The 21,234-nt window shown below is 33.1% G+C and overlaps 1 protein-coding gene across 7 annotated transcripts in view; it reads right to left on the reverse strand.

Moving 5' to 3' along the window:
- Positions 1–21,234, reverse strand: part of GPHN (gephyrin) — a 608,842-nt gene that overhangs the window by 184,572 nt on the left and 403,036 nt on the right. For 4 of the 7 annotated variants that reach the window (XM_029951674.1, XM_029951675.1, XM_029951680.1 and 1 more), the window contains 2 exons: positions 15,435–15,569; positions 395–451 (listed from right to left, as the gene is read on the reverse strand). In XM_029951674.1, coding sequence (XP_029807534.1) covers positions 395–451; positions 15,435–15,569 — 192 coding nt within the window. The remainder of the gene's footprint in view (positions 1–394; positions 452–15,434; positions 15,570–21,234) is intronic. The other 3 variants (XM_029951677.1, XM_029951676.1, XM_029951679.1) reach the window with 1 other exon arrangement.

Below are 21,234 nucleotides of genomic sequence, written 5' to 3' on the forward strand. Positions count from 1 at the left end.
AAAAAGCAAAAAGGGGAGATAATATTCTGAAAATAAATATTAGTTCTCTGTGTAACAGGAACTTAACACATAGTCAGTGACATCAATCAGAGGAACGGTTTACTCTAAGACCCCAAATTATAGGCACCTGTAATGAGACAGTTGCCCTTTCTCTTGTTTGTGGTGCATTCAAAGCTAATTATTTGGCAGCTTGCCTTCAGCTGGTTGCTCTATGTGCAGCTGAAACAAACAAACAAAAAAAATATGACCCAACAGCCAATAAAAATATTAAAATAAAAAAAATGGGATGGTGAAAAATGGAAAAAGCCCCCTTCCTCCCACCACCCTCCAAAAAGGAAGGAGTGTAGGCTATAGACGAAATCTTGCCAAAAAAAAATGTTAGAAACATATTTACTTTGAGGGATCCAACTCTACTAGCAACTCCTTTGCTTTCATCCGGCCGTCTAATTTGCTACAATGAGGGAAGATGGGTAAAAAAGACAGAATAAAGAAAAAGTGAACTTAAAAATTTTTCTACACATTAGTAAATACATGCAAAACATCAACCGACTCTTTGAGGTACCTCTTAGGATGCCAAGGAGTTAACTAACCCAGAGCCTATATGACATGCTCTGCAAATAGGCTGGTTATTAGGATTCAGTCTTTATTATAGCACTATTCCTGAGATTAGGAAATGGGCACTTACTTTTGGTTATCTTGGGGACTTCTGATGTAGCAGTATCTGGAGTAGTGTTATATTTGCATTTGGTTTACGAAAAACAAAGAATTACAAATATACCTATGCAGAGAACTTTGTCTCTTTAAGGGTTATAGTGTTTATTCCATTGTAACATCAATGGTATGACTAGAAACATGAATGTTCTCTAACTGGAAATATCAGTTCTAACAAGCATCATTCTTGATAGGTGACAGAGTGACGCTCCTCTGCTTGCTGACCCAAGTGCTGAGGTTGTTCAGCTGTCACTGAGATTCCCAATTAAACAATTGTGCTGCCCAACCAGAAAATTTTAATGCCAGACCAATGTTAAATACGTTCGCTCCCTCAATTGTTTGTTATTTCAGTTAAGTTTTCCTCTTGGGTAAGGTAGGTAAAACTAAAACTGCCATTTTAAAAACCGGTTTCATTTCACTACATAAATGAGAAAAGGAAGAGTCTCAACACAAAGTGTTTCATTTGATGAGGTACAAATTAGAATTTTTTTCTTTTGCTTTTTCATAGAGCTGTAATAAGAACTAATATTTGGTTAGAGAGGAAGACAAACAAACAAAACCAGTAGGGAAGAAGGATGAGGAAGCTTCAGACCAAGTGTTTCTACACTATGGGTTCCTACACGTGCAGAATGATGGTCTCCATTCAGATCAGCATAGGTCAAGTTAGCTGTGTGTGTGTGTGTGTGTGTGTGTGTGTGTGTGTATTTTGCTTTTGGAAATGGTAGAGGAGGCATCAATGTGATGCTAGGTTCCAAGTGTTAAAGTCCTCAGGAAAAATAAGAAACCTACCATGCTACAAAATTGTATATCCTGGAGCCAGGCTGTAGATTATTTTTATCTCTTTTGGGACACGAATGATAGCTTATGGAGCCTGCTTAGGAATAATACTGAGAAAATGGAATTTTCATTTTGAAAAAAGGCATCTTGGTACATAAGAATTATGGTAACTTTTGGTTTTACTTGACATAGTTTTTACTAATTCTTCAGCATTAACTACATGTTATACACAAAAGATAACCAACAATGCTCATTCTTCTTGATCAAACAGAATTCTCAAAATCAGAAGCAATGAATACTAATTAGAATGGCAACACTGTAAGACAGGGCTTTCTGAATGGGCAGGGTGCTTAAAAAATCTAGTCCTTCTCATGTGCTATTTTCTTTCATCTTAGAGAACATCTTTATAAAGCAAAAGCTGTTTCCCATTTTAAGTGGCGACTCACAATATCTTGATTATAAACTAGGTAATTTCCTATAAAAATATAAAGTCTAATGCCCCACGCTGCTTTCTGAAAACTTTTAGAAGCTATGAAGACTTTCAGAATTGTTACCCAGTAACAAGTGAATACTATTATCTATTTTGTGTTTTATTTCAAGAAAGCTTAAAATTATATCAATTCTGAGAACATGAGCTATCTTCTTCAAAGTTTTTTGTTAATCACAAATCTGGGAACAACACCCATGGTTCCTGACTTCTAGGTTAAAGTTGTATTCCCTTTATAAGCCTGGAAATAAAAGGGTTGGAATAAAATTGATGCTTATAAGATGTATTTGTATATATATATATGCCTGTTTGTCTTGTGTGTGTATCTCTCTCTTCACTGACAGAAGAAATTTTATGTTACTGTATTTATTTATGGAAGAAATTTTTCCTCAACCTTTCAGTTCCAAATGCAAGTGTAATTACCAAAACTTAATGAGTTATAAGAAAGGATAGCCACCCATGAACTCTAAATGTAAAAAACAGACTATAATACCAATTTAAACAGTTTTGGGAGCAGACAGCTCAACTGTCAATGCTTGACATCAATTTTCTGTATATAAGTCTGATTTTGTAAACTCAGACTACCGTAGAGGAAGACTTTAGAAAACCAATGTGGTTATTATCAAAGCCAGAGTGGTTATAATTCAAGTGTCATGTGACTTTTTTGTGTGTGTGGCTCCTGAACCAGGTATAATAGCTAATACTGAAAACTTCAGATAGAATTTGATAAAGATATGTCTCATAAATTAAAATTTGAGAACTTGAGAAAAGTCATATCAATAGATTTTAAAGTTTAATACTCTCATTATTCTAGTCAACCCTTTTAGTCATCAATTATGATGTAGTATAAATAAAAGAAATTCATAGCTAATCCAAATGTCTGATTATTATTTTTCTTTGATAATAATTTAGAAGTAATCACAAAAGATTAGCATTTGGGTGAGATAAATTACTTAACTCTTTATGATTTATGTAAGAGCCTCATATCATTAGCTAATTTTATATGTATTTGCTTATGAGGCTAAATATTTTGCATCAGTAACTAAAAGGAGTGAGTTAAACTGCAAATATTTATTACATATAGGATCACTGCAACATAAATGAAGTTTCAGAAATGGATGCAAAGAATTGTGGAGATTATAACTGTTGAGATTATTAGTGTACATATATTGAAAATTAAAGTGTAGTAAAACAAGAAATGTTATCCCTAATAATTTTTCTACCCTGAAGAAAACCTTTTTACAAGCATTTCATTGAGATTTCAAGATATAAATCAGAGGATCAAAAACATTTCAGATTTCTTTTGAGCCTCTCAGCTAGAATATATTTAACAAAATATCTAAAAAAAATAGTTTGAAAATATTGCAATGTATCACCTCTTTTGCAACCTTCTGGGAAGCTTTCTTTAGAGACTAATTACTGAGGAATCTATCCACAAGGATTGATTACCAGGATGTGGCCTGTAAAGCAGTTGAAATGACTCTGCTATTTGTATTTACCTTTTTTTAAACGAGAGTTTGAATTCTAGAAATATGCAACAAAAGAAACTGTCTGGATGCTAATACCGTATTGGTTGTTGATTACCTTTGATTTATTCCAATTCTCCAAACCTGAGTTCCACTGTAAAATCATTTCTACTGTTAACAAGGTAGAAAATTACCCCATCCCTCCTTGACCTCTCTTGCCAAGAATAAGTAGTTGTAAATATTAAACTTAATATTAAAGTAAACATGTAGATTTTGGCATAGAAACCCAACTTTATATTAATTTTTAAAATAAAATATAAAACTTGGAAGAAATTTTAGGCTTGTAAAAACCATATTAAGTTATGTGCCTATATCCCTGGGTAAACTTCTCTTTATTATAGATTTATGAAAAATTTTGAGAAAAGACTGTATATTTTCTGTGTTTGAACTCAGGCTTAGAGAGGTTACAGGCTTTCTGAAGACATATCAATTAAGAAAAAGCTCAGCTACTATTAAATTCTTTCTCAAGTCTTTTCATTAAACTTAGACTCTCATTTATGGAATGCCTAATGTAGATCTTCTCTCTTTTTCTCATGATGTATTTTATATTGATTTGAATTAAAATTGCATAGATTAAACATATTTCCTTTTTTTTTTTTTTGCCCTAGGAACTGAATTGCTGTATTTTAAGAATTACCTAATTTATGTTCAGAACTACCCTGAGGAACAAATATTTATAACCCTATTTTATTATGCTACTTTTTAAAGTATGGCTATTATGAGAAGAAATAAAACTTTTGTCTCAGAAATTGTTTATCTTTCAAACAATACCACTCAGTATATGTTGGTACAGTTATAGACTGTTTCTGGTAGTTATTATTAGAAAATTCTTAAAAATGTTTTATTTAGAGCTCAAAATTTAATCACACTCATATAAAGAAATACTTTTTGGGATCTGGTTAATATTTCAATTCACTATATTTCAGCTTTGTTGTCTCATCATAAAGCAATTTGGTTTCATATGTGATTTATTGCAGTAAAGTAAAAAAGAGGGAAAGAAGAAACGCAAGTAAGATACGTTACAAATATGTGTTAAGGAAAAAGAAATACTCTAATACGTTTCTGGAGAATAGCAATATGATTATAAATTAAACCAATAAAAGGTGGCAAAGGTTACTGTAGAAATGAGAAATCAAAACTCAGAATCGTGGTACAACATCTTCCCTAAAAACTATTTTACCCTTAGGAAATCCTTTATTTTCAAGGATCTGATTTCTCATGGTATATTTAAAATGATTTATACTTTATTATGGATATAAATTTTAATCTTTAAGTTTCTATAGTAGCTTTGCTTCCAAGACAATCTATACAAAATTAGACTTTTAAGCAAGTTATTCCCTGCCAGAGCATAATGCAATTCATGTTCTTTATTTCCAAATTTTTATCTCTCTGAAAAGAAATTATAAAGCCCATCAATGGTATGATAAAATAGTTATTGGGCACTTTGAAATAACTTTTAAATAGCACAGTGTATGTTATTAAGAATTATTTATTATTTGTATATTAAACAGAAAAAAATTTATTTTCAAACGTCCACTGAAATATGATACAATTTTTACCCTGCAAGATTAAGGATGGAATGGTTTAGCCTAGATATAAAAATGCTCTGGTATAAACAAATAACTAGTTGGCTTTATGAATATTTGTTATAAATCTGAAAGCAAGCAAGACATCTCTCTCATTACCAGATCCTATTTAAATAACAAAACAAATATTTTTATTTTTCTGGTTTAAAACATAGTATAGATTATAAAATAACTTGCTATGCTGTACTGTTTACTTCTGGCCATGTGTTTTATTTTCAGCATTTTCCTATGTCATTAAATATTTCAAAAGATATGAGCTTTTAGGTTATATAAATAACTCATATATGTATGTACTAATAAGTTTTTAAACCACAGACATTAAAGTTGGCACCAAATTTCCATGAATATGAAAAATGCTATGGTAAATAATTTTGTACATAAGTCTCTGATGGCTTCTTTGGTAATTCTGATGGGATAAATTTCTGGTACCTATAATTGACTAAATGTAAGAAAAAATTTAAGGTTATATATTACATTTATATAGGTGTTTACTTGAAAGGTCATACAAATTTATATTTCTACTAGTGTGAATAGGAATATTCATATCATTCTTCATTACAGCATGGATATTATATAAGTGGTTAACAACTGAATTGCAAAATTTGTATTGTTTTAAATTTTAAATAGATTTCTAGTGAGGGTACATTTTTTCTGACATATTTCTTTGCTGAATTTCTTTCTTTTTATAAGATGGCTGTTCCTTCTCTTTAGTCATTTCTTTTTTTCCTAAGAGATTAGATGAGCTTTTTTGGGCTATCAACTCTTTATCTGATAGATTTGTTATAATTTTTTTTTCTTATCAGCTCCATGATAAGGTTCTGGACGGCAGGGTTAGTAAGTCTTTATACCGCTGCATTCCCAACACCTAGTATGGTATTTGATGTAATATGAACTAAAAATATTCATTGAATAAATTTCCAAATTAATGTATTGTTCTGTCTTTAATAAAAGTAGAATGAGTAAGGAGAGCAGATAGTCCTGAAGTTTTGGGCAGGAAAACACATGAGATATTTTAGAATGTACATCATTTCACAATAAAAAGATCTATAGACTATTTTAGTTTGGGATATGCTCTGTAAATTAAAGTCATAAGTGAGACATGTCAGTAATTTTTTAGCTGCTTTTTGAACAAAACATGCCTCAAACCATTAAAAACCAATTTATAGAAATCAAAGCTTTTAAATTAAGCTGAATGATTGGTGTTCTTAATTTCACTATTTCTTGTATTTTTACAGATCTTACTTTCCTTTCTTCCTATAACTTGAATAGAGCTCTAGTGGATACCAAAAGAAACAAGTATTTCATTTAAAAGAGATGAGCTTGATCTGAATAAGAAAGATCTGAAATGAGGTGAGACCATTTTCAGTTGATAATCTCTAACTTTATATAGTAGCATGGAATGCAAGAGCTGGAATAAGTAAATAATTTTATGTTAATTAGATATTAATACATTACCAAAGAGAAGGGATAAACAGACTGATAATATTTGTTCCGTTATTATAGAAACTTATTTCAGAGGACTGGGATTATAGGCCTACAGGTGACTTTAGAGACTACTTAATTTAACACCAGGATATTACAGAAGTAGAAACTGAAGTCTACTAGGCTGTTAGAAAGTTATAAAGTGGCAGACTAGGGTTGATACTCAATAGTGCCTCATAGTGTAATACTTCTACATACTCAATGTTGTTAATTTTTCAAACAGCTTTGGACCCATAATCTTTAAATGTCTACCAGTAAATTAGTCAAATGCAAATGTTAAACCTGCTTCTTACATAATATCATTAAACTGAATTTATGAATATGTAAAATAATCTTTTTGGGGTATCCATATAAATTATAGGAATCAAAGGCCTATAAATTCTGCATATACTTTTAAAGGTAGAATTAATACAACCTGCTAAATTTAACTAAGTGAAAACTCTAGAACACTTAGCTTCTAGAAAATTATTACACCATTGTTTTGAAAACTGGGAAATAAGAAACACCTAATATATCCAAATAGTAGCTGGCAAAAACACCATGCTACATCCACAAAATAGAATACCAAACAACAAGTAATAATAATGTTGTGGGAGATAATTTTTAAAAATGTAAAGAAGTTCATGATTTAGAAAGGTGTTCATATTACAAAATGAATGGGATAGGTTAAAATATTATTTAGTTTAATAATAACAGCGAACATTTTGTGAGCACTTCTTATATTTCAAACACTGTGATGAACTATTTGCATTTTAAATTTAAACCTTAAAAAACTCTATGAGGTAGACAGTATTATTATTTTTCACTTTAGAGATTAGATAAGTAAGGTTATAGAGGTAAAGAAACTTTCTGAAAGCCACACATCTAAGTGAGCAATAAACCTGACATTCTTCACCAGGCCTGTTAGATCCCAGAGCCTGAGCTCCTAATCACTGCCTTCCCATTATTCTCCATTTATATAAAATATTTGAATTTATAGAAAAAAGAACAGAATAATACATAACAAAATTTAGAAGTTGCTATTTACTAAGGGTAGTTATACAGGAATTCTGTTTGTTTTATGCTGTAAAATAAGCATATATGTTACTTTTTTTAAATTGAAAAAAAAAAAGAAGACCATGCTACTTATAGACTATCTAAGCTATAAAACTATTAACTCTATAGCTAATAATTTCATGTTAGTTATATCTTTCAGGATAACTAATCAAAATGCATTTGCAAGTTCAGATTTCAGGATGGCAATTATACCTTTCACAGTTAAGTTATATTCAATTTCAGTGATTAACATAATTTCTGTGAACATTCAATAATTAGGCAATGATGGGAGGAATTCCACCTTCAATTTCTATTATATATATATATATGTAGTGGAGACAATAAGATGAATGAAGAAGCAGAAATCAATGTACAATCCTGCATACTTAGCAGAATGTTGTAGAGTAACTATTAAAAATAATTTGTAAATTCAAAATTTATAGCTAAAATATACTGTTTTTATCTAATTTCAGTTTATCAAAATATTAAATACTTTACCATATTGAGTAGTATCTTTCTCGTTAGAAAATAATATAAGAGAACCATCCTTTATTCGGAGTCTCAAAAATCTATCTTGCTATCAAATCAGAATAATGAGCAAAACACATGTGTTATTATAAAGGATAAAGTAGGCAATAATGAAGAAGAGTAGCAATTAGTTATGTTTATAAGAGCCAGCCATTTATCTCAATTAAATAAAAGAGCTTGGTAGGTATTAAGAATACCAAGTGAACATTTATATATGTCAGTATTAGCCCAGTAATGGCAATCCGATTTTTTAAGGAAAAGCTGAAAATTTATATTTTTACTTAGAAATCTCATCAAGTTTAAATGTTCCAAGCTAATTAAAAGAAATGAGTCATCCTCAATTATATCCCTAATAAAATTATCTTCCAATAGTTATGCTTTGACTTAAAAGAGTGTATTTCTAAGGACAGATATCCTGGGGATAAATCACAGTTGCTACCAAATACAGAAGTAGTATCACATTGGAAATGAGTAGAATTAGCTGAAAATTACAACTTCCAGTTATGTGTCTTCAAAAGACTCTTAAAGTCTTCTCTTGTTTTCAGTTAGGTAGGAGAAACTCTGTTCCCTGCCCTAGAACTAATCTGGATCACAGTCAGGATGAATCATTTATAATGCTTACGCATGGTACGGGTGGTCATTTACATAAAGGATAGAATCTCTGGACTGAGAATATCCCCATAACACTATCTTAATGGAAAATAAGATTCAGCATACATAATTTTGACCTAGGATGTTTTCAAGAAACATAAGCCAGGTTACTCATTTTACTCTATTAGTCCCTTTAAGGACAGTCCATGAACCCACAAAGGTCCTTAAGATCCTTTCAGGGGTCTATAAGATCAAATTATTTTAACATCATTTTCCTTTTTCACTATACTGACATTTGCACTGATGGTACAAAAGCAACTTAAGACAGTGGATCCAAACAGTATGAATAGTCATTGTATTATTCACTACTATGTATTAATAATTAAAAAAACCCAAAACTAACAGTTTCAGAAAAGAAGAGCTAGTGTCATTTAACATTGTCCTCAATAAAACAGTTAATAGGAATTAATAGGAATTAAAAGTTGTCCCGAGTATGATAAAATGGAAAATATGAATAAAATACTTCCACTATATACCAAAGGATGAGCACTATCTCAAGGAACAGCACTTCTACAATTGAAGTGCAAGCTGAACTAGCCAGGTTTTGCACAGAACACTGCTTTTACTTGAAGGAATGAAAGAATGATGGACAGACTATGATTATCTAGACTTAGATGTTTGGCAGACATTTTCTCAAAACTGAATAAAATGAGCCTGTCAATTCAAGGAAAACAACACAGGATCTGTTTCGTTTTTTTTTTTTTGCCAAGGATAACATTCTAGCTTTTAAATAAAATTAGAATTGTGGAAATCATATATCACCATGAACTTGAGAGCTGGAATCCAATGCTTCCAAGACATTTTGTTTTGAGAAATTGGGTGGTTATATCAATGAAGATAATTTTTTTGGTATAGTATAATGAAATATGTCAACATTTGGAAGAACTTTTATTTTTGAAGTGACCAATAAATATATTCCAAAACCATGCCCAAGTATAAGATCATTCCAAGTTCAAGATGGACCAATTGATTTTACTATACACGAGTGTGGTAGAGTCCTCAACAGGGTTTTAAATTTCATACTTCAACTAAGTTTTAATAAGCTATCAATTGTAAGTTTTTGGTGTAGTGTCCACCAAAAGAATATCTACAATTATGTGAAAATGCTCGCTCTCTTTTCTAACTACATAACTGTGTGAAGCTTGTTTCTTCATATTTCAACCAAAACAACATATCACAACAGACTGAAGTACAGAAGCAGATATAAGAATACAGTTGTCTTCTATTAAACCAGACCAAAATATATTTGAAACATGCAAAAACAATGCCATGTTTTTCAACATTTTTTGTTTTGGAAAATAGTTTTTCTTAACATTTTGTTTATGCTAACATATAAAGGCTTTATTACTATTTTGAAGCAAATAAATAAACATTAAAATTTTTCTCAGTTTTAATTTCTAGTACAGTAAATATTGCTAGATATAACCCACATAAGCTATTTGGGGTCCTTAAAAATTTATAAGTATATAAGGGGTTCCTGAGACTGTTAAGTTTGAGAATTGTCACATTTGACCCATAATGCTGAGATAATTATTTGCTTAGTATCCCCCAGATAAGGAAATTAACTTTGTACAAAACAAAAGTTATATTTTTATGCCCAGAGGATGTACTTTTGATGTCACTAACTTTGTGCTTTCCAAACATTTTGGCACTTGTACATATAGAACCCATAAATTTCTATTTGTCATTAACAATTGAACAGATGTTGATATACCAATGTTGATTTAATTTCAGACAAAAGCAAAAAAACTTAGTATTCAAAGTAGTCTTACTGATTTTGTTTAGCTCTTAAAAATAGTAGAAAATAATCTGTGGGTTCCACTTAATGTTTTTATCTAGGGTAGAATTTTAAGCAACTTCAAAAGATTCTCCAGAGACTTGGGAGCCTCAGGCTTTGAACCAATGAACTAACCATATCACAGAATCACTTGGTGTTCAAAGGAAAATAGTGACAATGTGGAATCGTTTGTACAAACTAATATGACTAAGAAAAAACATCTCAGCGGGAATAGAGATACTTGACCTGATACTAGATCAATTATGCCATTTTTATATGTAAAGGAAACCACACTGCCTTTCAGACATGCACATTAAAACTGTGAATGAAGAAGATCATATCCAGAAGAATCTAAATTCATTTGCTCAAAGGAAAATAATAGAAACCCATAGTGAAATCATAATTCTGCATTTTGTTTGAATATAAGATTAGACATTAGTGTATTAAATAAACCATATCCTTCATATTAAAGCTATTTCAATACATATACTTTTTAGTCACTTCATCAACTTTAGTTTTAGATAGATACTATTTGTATTTTCTACCTGGGAGGAAAAAAACTTGTTGGTTAGTCTGGGCACAAAATTCTACTCTAATCTCTAAGTACAGGGAATATGAAATAATAGACTACTTTTATTTTTTTAATGTCAAACATCAGATGCTTAGGGAATAAAAAGCATTATTCCCTATTTTTAACAACACCTACTGGGAATGGTAAACTGATTGAAAGTTTGGATTTTTCCCCCCCCTTTTGCTCTGGTCATTATTCTTTACCTCATGCTTCTTGATTTCAAATAGAGATGCTGCTACTTTTTATAATGGAAACATCAGCATTCATATATATTGTGAGTCATGTTCACTTTACAAGAGAATTTATGTTATAGAATTTTTCTTTTAGCAAGCCATTTTTGGAAGACTACCACCGTGTTAGAATTTAAGTCTTCTATATATTGCCCACTATTATTGAAATAGAATCTACATAATATTTGATTTTTTTGACTAAGCCACTGTTTTACTTAGGGCTATGAAAGATTAAAATCTCGTTTGTTCTTAGAAGATATTTCACAGTGTCATAAAGCAAGTGGAGTGAAAATTATTTGTCATTTCAGACAGATTTAATTAAAAGAAAATAACTGACATAAAAGAGAAATGACTTTTCCCCCACATACAATAAAATATTATATCATTTCAGCAATTAAGTATTTGTTGGAGACAATGCCATTTAATAAATAATTGCTTAGAAAAATAATACATGGTTATCTTCACTAGTTTGTATACTAAAAAGGAAATCCAAATGGTATATTTTATAGATCTTGTCCTCACTATAGTTGATTATTAAAAAAATAAAAGGATAATCTAGGATATTATAATTATAATATTATAGTAAAATATATATGAATCTAAAATAATGTTTAGTATTATAGTTGTTGATCTAAAAAAAAAGACCCACACAGAAGTCCTTTGACTTAAATACTGACCAGCTGATAAAAAGCTACAGACAGAAAGGTTGGAACTACCAGTTTTTAATCATAGTTTGTTTATTTAATTGTTTTACATTTTCACAAAGACTAGGTTATGTGCTTCTGATGGTTATTACCAAAGTATTCTGTACTCCTGGTGATAAATCATACCACTTATACTTTATCATAATTTATAATTGCCTGTTTTGTCTATTTGTAATGGTAAGAACAATGTCTACTTGCTCACCACCGCCTTCCCAGAACCAGGAAAAGACTCATTTAATAAATTAATAAATCCTGTCAGGGAGGCAAGGATTATATTTTATCACATCCAAAGCTTAGAAAAGTTGAGCAATTTGCTTAAGGTAGTGTGGTTAAGCAGAGAAGCCAGCATTTGAATCTATATCTTCTATTATTGAGTCAAGTGTTCTTTCTACTGCTAATCATTCAAGACCATATTGTATTTCTCATGTAAGAAAATATATTTGCACATATATTTCTGGACACAACAGACTACATGTCTAATCTGAAACACATAAGAGGGATTTCTATGGGGTTTGGTGAACACTATTGGGTACTAAATTATAAATATCAGTACCAAGATGGTAGTACAGTAACAATATCAAACTCACTAGTGTTCTAATTTTATGCTGGATATCATTCCTGGGATGTCTCATATACATTTCAGATTGAAGACATTCAAAACCAAAATGTATTAATTCCATTTACCTTCAAAATGTGTTTCTTCTCTTGTTATTCCTTAATATAGTTAATAACATCATTTACCCATATCTGAAATTAGAAAACTGGTTTTTTGACTTTTCTGCCCTAAATATTTTCCAGAATAAACAATTCACCTAGAACAGATTTATGTGTTAAAACCTATGGCCTTGTAATTTGACTCAGAGGGCAAAGACAAAAAGTCATTATTTAAAATAAAAAAGAACTGGTAGCTGATGTCGCTGAATTAAAACTTTCACGTAGTAATGATGTTTTAGTCTGAGAGTTCCTGATTGGTGATAATTGGCTGGTGACAGCTGCCTTTAAAGTGGTCATTATTGCTGAATTTTATTTTGTTTTTATATATCGTTTTTGTCCCTGGTGAAATGTTCTACTTAGAGATGCCTTCTCTGATAATCCTATCTAAGTAAGGTTTCCCTCCTATTATTTTCTATCAATGTAGTTTTTCATTTCTGCTTAGCATGAATTTCAATTTATAATTATTAAGTTATGGTAAGATTATGATTATCAGAATAATTACATTTATCTATTTATTTTAATATACCATTAACTTAACCATAAACTCCATAAGGGCAGCAACTATATGTCATTCATATCAAAGCAAATAAAAGAATATTTAGTTTAGATTTAATAAGCAGTCTTAGAATTCGAGACTTTCAACAGATTAATTTTACCTTCTTCACTCCTTCTAAAAGAAAATCAATATTCAAACTAGTTCTTTATTACATTACTATTCTGATTCAGCCTTAGGAGTTTAATTTTAAAATATACCAAAGTAATAATTTTTATCTTTGAGGTATATTATTCTTGTGATACTATCTAAAATTATCTAAAAGGAACAGAATCTTATTCCTAGATGAAAATACAGAAAAAGTCTTAGAAAAAAAATATTCAAATACGCTGCTTTATATGATTCATTGTTAGTCTGAACATCTAACGTGTTAACTAAGAAAAAAATATCAAGATAAGCTACTTGTTCTAAAATTTTATAATGAGCAAATTAACTTAATAGATGTTAATGTTTTTGTGTTTAGGATTTCACTTTAGTAAATTTAGAATGCCAAATTATTTTAAAATTGTATTTAAATTTCTCTTTATAATTAGGATGTAATTATAAAGTTTTAAAAAGGCTCAAGAACTACTTTGTATAACTGAATTTAGCTTAAAATATTTATACATGTTCATAGTAGATTATTAAGGAAAAGAATACTGCATCTTGAATAGTTCTGCATCCCCAACATTTAGGTTTTAATATTTGACTAAACATTTCACATATTTATTGTTTTAATAGTGGACTTAAGTTTTAGCTTTATTTTCTAGACTTCATAAATGAGTATAGCTTATATAATTGGGATTTGATTTAAACAACATATTATCTTGTTCTAAAAATTTAAGACATGAATGAAATACTTCTATCCAATTCAAGTCTTAAAACTCCAAGATTTCATTCGGTGAAGTTGTAACTGATTGGCACCTGAATGGTATTAACATACATTTATGTCTAGAATGTTCTTACGTTTTGTCTTCATTGAAGATTTAGAACCATACTTTTTTAAACTATAAATTAATATTGTTGTATTTGACACAAGTCTAAAAACAATGATACACAACAGTAACACTGTGAGGACTTTGCTGAGAAGGTTGGACCATGAAATGTAAAAGCAACTGTACTACACATATGAAGAACTGCTTGAGATCACTTCTAGTTAAGTCCAGTTACAATTTTATTAAAACTCAGGAAAAAGTTGGAATTGAGGAAGACAGCTATATTAAGTGGTAAATCTGATGACAGAGAGAAGCCACAGTTTGAAAAATTACCTGCAGATCCCCTGAATAAATTTAGTGAAAATCTGATATTGAACACTGTATCTTATTAATTAAGAAGGAATGTTACTGTTAATCTTTTATGCCAATATTGGATCCATCATATGGAAAACTTGAAAGCACAAATGACTAACTTAATCAGGAAAGGGACATTCTAGAAGAAAGCAGTTACAGCCATAATTACGTCTGCTACTTAATTTATCATATACATGGAGAAGTGAGGCAGCAAACAAACATTTAATTTTTTCCTCCAACACATGATTCAGTACTTGGGAACAATTATAAAAAAAAAATACTAAAAAACTTCCTCCCTCCCCCAAAGGTTGGCATTAAAACTTTCTTTCTAATCAATTTGGATTTGTTTACAAATATTAGGCAGCAACATTCCAAGTTAAATATGTTTGAAAAAATTTGGAATGATACTAGAGCAGGGAGCTACCTTAGTCTGGACAAGTTAAAAAAAATCCCTTTAGTGACATTATTTTATTTTGTTAATTTTGCTTTTTATTGAAATGCATTAATCTTTTGCATAAACAAGTAACTTCACATCTATATTGTTGAGTATGCTAAAAACTAACAAGCCTAGAACAATGAAACAGGAGCTACAGAAAGTGTTATCTGTAGCTGTGACTGTAGGAGTAGATATTTTACATAAAATTTCTATTATCTTACTGTTGGCCTAATATGACAATCTGTAAAACAGTAAATGGTAATTATCATATAGTCCATTCATTTTTCATTGCGTTATTTTGCATGCAATCCAACCCTGACAGGCAGAGGGAAATATTGGTTAAGTTTCCCACACTCATATAGTAGAAAAGGCTTAAGGTGCCAAGGAACTGTACTTACTTTTGGTGTTGGGCAGGAAGCTGTAGAAAGGCGAGATGTGGCCTGAGCACGAGGCGATTCTGAAGGAGTAGTGCTGAGGGAGGCTGTGTCTCGTGGGAGCACCTGAACGCCACGAGAAATGATGGAGTCTGGAATCTGAACAAGAAAAACAACGATGGCTTAATATTTTTAAAATATCAACAAGAGTGAAATCAGTATCCACGCCTAATTTTTTTTCTTTGACATTATGTGCTGCCTAGCTCTAATATATTTGATCTCACCTACTGTTAGGTATAACAGCCTGTTTCATTTCAACAATTTGTGATAGGACAGAAGCTTTCAGATTTAAGATATTTTCCCTGTCCAAATAATATCTCATGGAAATTTTTTATGAGAGGCAGTTTAGTTGTGCGGTTAAGAAGTAAAGTGTTCGGCATCATATACTGACTTTGCCACGTAATAGTTATTTAATGCCTAGATATTCTCCATTTTCCTTTCAGATTTTCCACCCTTCTTCATCCTTGCTACTCTAAACTGACCTGTATAGAGAGAATCAACAAGCTAGACTGTGCTCTCTAGTTTCTAGTTGCATTCAGCCAGTGAGAGGCACTGCAAAGAAACTAAAGGATTAGAGGAGATTAAGATCTGGTCTTTATTCACCTCACTCCTTCTCTACCAGGTGGCCACATGTTGGCTTACTGCTCTTTTCTGGATTCCAGTAGGAGTTCCCACCCTTTGCCCCATCAGGACTAGAGTATTAATGGTTCCCAGTATTACTGGTCCCAGGGCACTGCACTGTGTCATGTTGCTTTCCCTATAACTTGCCTAAACCTTTGTAAGTATTACAGTCTCTTATTAAACTCTTCTCAGTTATGCATTTAATGATGCTATGACTTCTGTTGGGATGCTGATGGATATATTTCTTAAATCACCATTTCCTTTATCTAAAAAAAATGAAGATAATGATAGCATCTACCTCACTGGATTACTGTTGAGGGTTAAGTAAGATAGAGGGTTAAATAAGATATTACCTAGCACCTGTGAGTAGTAAATACTTAATAAATGTCGATGATTATTATTGATATTATATTATATGTGTCAACGTGATAAAGACTCATGTAACTGAATATCACTATTCTACAAATATACAATGTGGATTATTTATTTTAAAAATTACTATTTATGATGATTATACAATTATTATTTTGGGGTATGCATAATTTTGTTCTGGGATAATACTATTGGGTTTAGGTTTTCTGATCACAAATGAGAACTTGACCACTTTCAAGTTTTGTGCATAAGAGAGGATGTGTATGTGATAAAAGGATAAGCAATTAACATGCAGTCAGTTAGTATACGAAAACAAGGAAGCAGCAGCCAAACTTTATGACTGGGAAGGTGCTCCTCTTTTATGTATCATCCTCTTCTCACAAAGAACATAATACAATTTCCATAGAAGCTCTTTTATTTAGTTTCCATACCAACATCCTCATTATTGATGGTACTCCCACTGCATTTTATATGATTTATAAAGAATATTCCCATAACTAGGGTGAAGGCAATGGGAATTCTGAGAAGAAAAACTCTTCTACCTACTAGTACATTTGAGTACTGAATTGTGATAAACATTTTAAAGAAATGGTGGATAGTCTGATTTAAAAGAGCTATATGTTGCCACATATGTCTAATAAAAGAGGCCAAGTATTGGAAAGTCAAAGAAGGCTCCTATTATACTTCACTTGACACCATGTTCCTCTATTCATAGCAATTTCCACATTTATACTACATTTATATGTGTGATCATTAGATCAAGTCTATCTTACATACTAGAATGCATCGTCATGATGAAACTATGCTTTTGCTACTATTGTATATCCAATACCTAAGAAAGCACATGCTGAAAGTAGGACATATGTATGATACATAGATTTCCAGACTCACACGCACATGTATACATATACTACATGTCTCTCTCTCCCCTTCTCTTTGTCTCTGTATGAATATAAACAGAACAAGAGGGTATTTCAGGGAAAAGATAAGTTTAAATTTGAAGGACATACTTTGAGGTTAATAGTCTGGAGATACCCAATGAGCTATTAGAGATATAAGTCTGGAGGTCAAGAAAAAGTTAAGGATTGGATATATACTTTGGGAGAAGCACCTAGGTGGCTTAATCAGTTAGGCATCCAACTTTGGCTAAGGTCACAATCTCGCAGTTTGTGAATTTGAGCCCTGTGTTGGACTCTGTGCTGAGAGCTTGGAGCCTGCTTCAGATTCTGTGTCTCCCTTTCCCTCTGTCTCTCCCCCACTCATATTCTGTCTCTCTCTCTCAAAAAGAAATAAGCATTTATAAAAATTAAGAAAAGTTACATACTTTGGGAATTATCAATGGAGGTGGTAGATTCAGTCTTGCAAATGTTTCCGATTATCTAAGGATAGTATGTAAAAGAACAAAAGATGACAGTTGACAATTTTAAGTAAGATCCATATTATGGAACTCAGAAGATGGATAACAGAAGAAAAAATTAAGAAGAAAAGAAAAGAATCTATAAATGAAATAACAGTATATCCGGATTGGGGAGCCAAGATGGCGGAGAGGAAGGGAGCTCTGTAAACTCTGTATGCCCCATCTATTGCACTGAGAAGGACATTACTCTCATCTGCAAGAGCGGAAGGAGAAAATACGAACTCTAGAAAGAAGACAACCTCAAAGATACCTGAGTGAATGAGTGCAAACTGAGGAGATTGGAAAATGGGCCAGCCCGAGACGGGCAGGGGAGGTGAGAGCCCCAGCCCAACACAGGGCAAGCCCGTGGAGCCCCAGAGACAAAGGGAAGAGACAGAGAAACTGAACACGCTCATAGGACTGTCTCTGGGGAAGAGATAAAGAACATTTAACCGCGCTTGGAGAGAGAAACTCTCACTCCATATATAACTGCTGAGTAGCCCAAATCCCGAACCCAGGTGGCACAACGGAAAGAACAGCTTCCAGCCCTGCGCCTTCTCAGCGGGGAGTCAGCGGCTGCAGCAGCGGCGGCACCAGGGGCGCTCACGTCGAACTCGGTTTTGGGAGTGGGAGTATGCACCTCATTTCCATGGTGCATCTCACCCCCAGCATTGGCTGCGCGAATCCCAAATCCCGGGTGACAACAGGATCTATGCGATCCCGGCAGGGAGTTGGCGGTGGTGGAGGCCTGGGCACGTGCTCAGGCTGCAGGAGCTCCCAGCTCATTTCTGGCAGCGCCCAGTGCCTGGGCGGCAGCAGCACGAATTCCAGCTGGCACCAAGAGAAACTCATCCCTCCCCCAACAGGATGGTGCTCCCGGCTGGGGGCTGGGAATCCACAGTTGTGTCTGTGACAGCGTGCACTTCACCTCCTGCTGCGCACCTCACCTCAGGCAGCACACCTCGCCTTAGGCAGGGGCAGCCCAAATCCCTGCCTGAGCCAAGATAAAGTGATCCCTCCCTCTAAGAAGCCAGCCACCAAAGCAAGTACATCTCATCTGTGGTGGCATAAAAGTGCATGGACTAGAACTTTGAACCAAGGCGGGCCTGGAAAATACAACTTGGCTCAACTGTGGCACAAGGAGATCAGACTCATTAGAGTGGTCTACAGTGCCTAGTCCCAGTGGAGTGTGGCATGCCGCCATTCTACTCTCTGCAGACACCAAGGCGGAGCCTCTGAGAGCAGCCTCTGAGACCTACTACATCAAACCACACTTATCCACGAGGGGGAGCTGCTGCTATTTATTTTTTTCCTTTTTCTTTTTTTCTTCTTTTTATGTACTTATTTTTTATTATTATTACCTTTTCTACTTAAATTTTAAAAAAATTTTACTCCTTATTTTCCTTCCTCTTTCTCCCTTTTTTTACCTTCTTGCAATCTAGATATATTCTCCTGTATCTCATCCTTTCCTCTCCCCTCAACTGGTCATACACTTTTAGACTGTCCACTGTCCTTTGTTGTCTCTGACCCCCTTTATATTTTTTCTTCTCTTCTTCTTGTCTCTTTCCTCTCCATTTTCTTTCTTTTCTTTCCCCCTTTTAATGTGTTTGTTTGTTTGATTTGTCTGTGCGTTTGTGTACTTCTGTTCCCTCTGTGTTTGTCTGTCTGTTTTCCTTCTTAGGGTTACAACAAGAAACAAGCCAAAGTGTGCATGACGGCAAGTCCCAAATATTGCTGAGTAGGGAAATAAAATATTCGAAGGCACAACAAGAGAAACTGAGAGACATTGTTAAAAGAATATTTCCTGAAACGACAGGCCCTGGACAGAAAATAAGCCTCCTTTAAAAGAGCAATATTAACAGGTGCACAGGCACAATGAGCTTTTTAAAGGTGACAAGAGACAGAAAACTAGAAAAATAACAAAACGAAGGAACGCTCCCCTGAAGAACCTCCAGGAAGAAGTCACAGCCACAGAACTGCTCAAGGCAGATCTAGACAACATACTGGATCAAGAATTAAAAAAACTTGTCATAAAATTGGGAGGTTGAAAAAAGGATCAAAGAAGCAACTGAGACAATGACTAGGCACTTTGAAAATAGGTGTGATGAGTTAAAAAAGGCTATAAATGAGGTGAATAACAAAATGGAGGCAGCCACCTCAAGGATTGATGAGGCAGAGAGAAGGATAGGTGAATTAGAAGATATAGTTATAGCAAAAGAGGAAGCTGAAAAAAAGAGAGAGAAATTAATCCAGGAGCAGGAAAGGAGAATTCAAGACTTGAGTGATGCAATCAAACAAAACAACATCCCTATCATAGGAATTCCTGAAGAGGAAGACAGAGAGAAAGGTCCTGAAGGGATACTAGACCAAATTGTAACTGAGAATTTCCCAAATCTGGGATAAGAAATAGACATTCAAATTCAAGAGGCACAAAGAACCCCCTTAAGATGTAACTTGAATCGGCCTTCGGCACGACATATCATAGTGAAACTGGCAAAATATAAAGATAAAGAGAGAATTCTGAAAGCAGCTAGGGAGAGAAGGGCACTCACATACAAAGGGAAACCTATCAGAGTGGTTACAGACCTATCAAATGAAACTTGGCAGGCCAGGAAGGAATGGCAGGAAATCTTCAATGTGATGAACAGAAAAAACATGCAGCCAAGAATCCCTTATCCAGCAAGACTGTCATTCAAAATAGAAGGAGAGATAAAAGTGTTCCCAAACAAACAAAAATTGAGTGGATTTATGACCACCAAACCAGCACTACAAGAAATCCTATGAGGGACTCTATGAGGGAAATGTTGCAAAGAATACAAGGTGCCAGAGACACCACTATAAACATGGATTCTAGCGAGAACACAATGACTCTAAACCCACATTTTTCAATAGTAATACTGAATGTCAATGGACTGAATGCTCCAACCAAATGACACAGGGTAGCAGAATGGATAAAAAAACAAAATCCATCTATTTTCTGTCTACAAGAGACTCATTTTCGACCTGAAGACACCTTCAGGTTGAAAGTAAAGGGATGGTGAAATAGCTATCATGCGACTGGAAGCCAAAAGAAAGCCAGAGTAGCCATACTTATATCAGACAAACTAGACTTTAAAGTAAAGGCAGTAACAAGAGATGAAGAAGGACATTATATAATAATTACAGGGTCTCTCCATTAGGAAGAGCTAACAATTATAAATATCTATGCACCAAATTCGGGAGCACCCAAATATATAAAACAATTAATCACAGAAAGAAACAATCTTATTGACAAGAATGTGCTAATTGCAGGGGACTTTAATACTCCACTAACAGCAATGGATAGATCAACCAGACAGAAAATCACTAAAGAAGCAATGGACCTGAATGACACAT

Source organism: Suricata suricatta, chromosome 9, assembly GCF_006229205.1.
Source record: "Suricata suricatta isolate VVHF042 chromosome 9, meerkat_22Aug2017_6uvM2_HiC, whole genome shotgun sequence".
In the NCBI taxonomy this organism is placed as follows: domain Eukaryota; kingdom Metazoa; phylum Chordata; class Mammalia; order Carnivora; family Herpestidae; genus Suricata; species Suricata suricatta.